Source organism: Cyclopterus lumpus, chromosome 19, assembly GCF_009769545.1.
Source record: "Cyclopterus lumpus isolate fCycLum1 chromosome 19, fCycLum1.pri, whole genome shotgun sequence".
Taxonomy (NCBI): domain Eukaryota; kingdom Metazoa; phylum Chordata; class Actinopteri; order Perciformes; family Cyclopteridae; genus Cyclopterus; species Cyclopterus lumpus.
The window spans coordinates 4,181,028-4,184,361 of NC_046984.1; the positions used below are offsets into that span (position 1 = coordinate 4,181,028).

Consider the following 3,334-nt stretch of genomic DNA (forward strand, 5'->3'; position numbering starts at 1 on the left):
GTCTTACATCTTGCATTCTCTCTACTGACCAGCAGGGGACGACTCTTTTGGTTGCAAAAAAAGAAGTCAGATTGTATAGACATCTATAGAAAATGACTCTACTTCTCTCTTGATTTATTCCCTCAATAAAAATTGTACACATGAGTTTATGGTCTCAATCACTAGTTTCAAGTCTTCTTCAATACAGCATGAAGTATTTAGAGTCAACAGACCATAAAGCAGGGTATGCTTTAGGGCGGGCTTACTGTGATTGACAGGTCACTGCCACTACCAGAGCCCTCTCCATCACTCTAACTGCATTGTTTGCACAAAAAAAACACAACAAGGCAACGACCGTAATCCAAGATGGCGACAGCGAAATTGCAGAACTCGAAGGCTTCGAGGAGGCAGCCCCGAAACCACGATGACAACATCTTCTTCTCATGTACAGTCTATGGGAATAACTTTTCATAAAATATCATACCGACCATCGTACAAGGATACGTTGGGCACATCGGATAACTACAATCATTAAATCCGTTTGAGAGCAACAACAAAAAACATAATAGCCTATAATTCGATTGTTTTATATAAAACATTTTTGTATAAAACGGATGTTGAAACAACGTATACTTTTGTTAAAGATTCCAAACCATTTGCCTTTTCAAAGTTATATATATATATATAGATCATGTATTTTGTTGGTCATGCTCTGTATCTATATAGCAAGCACAAATACATAATCCCCAGTTGAACAGCATTACAAAGCTCCGGGGCGGCCGAGGCCCCTGTGGAGCAGCACTCACCTAGAAGCGTTCTCCTCTCTCCGGGCGGCTTCACTTCAGGCTCCCCATCGCCAGCGTCTCGGAGTTGAAGTCGAACTGGTTGCTGGAGGACGCGGACTTCCCCCACGAGTAGAGGCTCGGCGGCCGCTGCTTGAACGACGACGTGTACCGGTAGAAGCTCCGGTGCCGGTTCTTCAGGTACTCTCGGTAGTTCTTGGTGAGCAGCGTGTACAGGAACGGGTTGATGCAGCTGTTGCTGTACGTGAGGCTCGCCACCAGGTAGTTGATGCACGTGTGCGTCCGCGAGGTCAGGTTCAGGGGCTCGGTGCGGTACAGGGACAGCAGCTGCCAGATCCAGAACGGCAGGAAGCACGCCCAGAACACCAGCACGATGGTGAAGATCATGATCAGCACCTTCTGCTTGGGGGACCGCTTTGCGCCGCGGCTCATCGCGGAGTTGCGCTGCGACTCCAGGTAAGTGCGCGCCAGCTTCACGTACAGGTATCCGATCACGAGCCCCGGCGCCATGATGCTGGTGCCGAACAGGACGGTCAGGTACACTTTGTAAACCAGGGGCGCCCAGGCCGGCTCGCAAATCCTCTTCACGCCCCCGTCCGCCGTGTTCTTCGTGGTCTGGGCGACCATCACCATCATGGGCACGGTGAGCACCAGCGAGAGCAGCCAGACGCCCCACGCCAGCGCTTTGCGGTAGCTCTTGGAGCGCCTCACCGTGTCCAGCGGCTTGGTCACGGCCAGGTAGCGCTCCGTGCACATGACGGTGAGCGTGAAGATGCTCGCGTGCATGGTGAGGAGGTCCAGGCTGAGCAGGATGCGGCAGCCCACGTCCCCGAAGTACCAGTCCTTCAGGAAGTAGGTGGACACCACGAACGGGATGGTGGAGAGGTAGAGCAGGTCCGCCAGAGCCAGGTTGATGATGGAGATGTACATGGAGGTGGCGAAGCGGATCGAGTGGCACATCACCACCAGCGTGTACACGTTGCCCGACACCCCGATGATGTACACGACGGAGAGGAGCGTCCCGAAAGTGGAGGTGATGACGAGGTCGTGGTCCACGGTCGCGTTCAAACTGACTGACTTGTTATTCATCGCTCGCTCCGGTGATCTCCGCTTCCAGCGTGTGTGTGTTTTGTTGTTAAATTTGTTGTTGTTGTTGTTGTTGCTGATGTTGTTGCTTTGCTCCGTGCTCCCGGACAGTGCCGGAGAAGTTTTGGGGGAAAAGATGCGCGCCGGCGGCACAGGTTGCGTCCTCTCGCTTCTCTCCGCGTCCCCTGCTGCTCTCCGCCTGCTGCTCTTTGCTCCTGACGTCACCACCGGAGGACACACTTACTCTGAATATCTTATATCAACAACAACAACATACATACATAATATCCTAAGATATTGCGCCGTCTCACGGGTGCAACCGCGTGCACCGGATCTCCGCTCCGTTTAATGGTAGAATAAATATGAGTGTGCGTGCGTGTGTGTGTGTGTGTGTGTGTGTGTGTGTGTGTGTGTGTGATGGGGGAGATGTGATTATTATTATGAAGAAGAAACAAAGTTTGGTACGCACAGAGTGCACCAGATGCCCCGGCGGCCGCAGCAAGCGTCACTTTTACGCGCAGATATTCAGCGTTCATGATACCAAAGAAATTAAATATACTAGACATCTCCAAAATTAATCTCCAACGTGCCACCCCTCCTCCAATGACCACCGCAGGTCGATCATACATCCGTCCTTCTTGCACGCGCGCCGCGAGAGCTCGCGCAGAACCGAGCGCCTCCTCCGCTCTCGTGCCACGCACCGGAATCCAATGAGTGTTCCGGATTGCTTTCCTCGCGCATGAGCTCGCCGTGAAGACTCGGCGGAAGTTGAACCGAAAGCTTTTACACGCGCTGCTCATTGAATGCAGCAGATATTTGTGTCATATTCTTTATTTATTGTTGATGTCACTGTCAGCCCTCAGACCAGGAAGTCGGTGCCATGAAGGCTCTTGGTCTGTTAGTCTCGAGGACAGCATTACATTACTTATGTGTGCCCGTGCTTAGGCTGTTTTTAATATTTCCACACAGACATCACCTCTACAGTGTCGCCCCCCCCCCCCCGACAATATTATTGTGTCCTTTAATTATTTTATATTTCAGTTGTCTCTCTTGTCCACCTCGAAGAGGATGTTCTGACCCGCAATCACGAGCCAATCATGTCTCCCACAGCGTGTGGTGTCCTCAGACTCTCCATCCCCGGGTGACTGGGAGACTGTACCACCCATCACTTAAAGTGTGGACTCTGACGCTGTCTGTGTGTGCGTGTGTGTGTGTGTGTGTGTGTGTGTGTGTGCGTGTGTGCGCGTGTGTGTGCGCGCGTGCATCAATCACAGTTTGAGTTTCAGCTCATGGGCAGCGCAGCACCGGAGCCATAAATATAACAGTGATTCGTTTGGCAACACCCACTGTAGTCTGTTGCTGTAATGTCTATTTTCAGTTGCATGTCACATCCTCCCTGCTACTTAAAACACACACACACACACACACACACACACACACACACACACACACACACACACACACAC

General features: G+C 51.6%; 1 protein-coding gene across 1 annotated transcript; it reads right to left on the bottom strand.

Annotated features, from left to right (window-relative positions):
* Positions 1 to 815: 815 nt before the first annotated feature.
* LOC117749073 (urotensin-2 receptor) lies at positions 816 to 1,871 on the bottom strand. The gene has a single exon (XM_034559285.1). The coding sequence runs from the start codon at positions 1,869 to 1,871 to the stop codon at positions 816 to 818; it is 1,056 nt and encodes a 351-aa protein (XP_034415176.1).
* Positions 1,872 to 3,334: the final 1,463 nt, after the last annotated feature.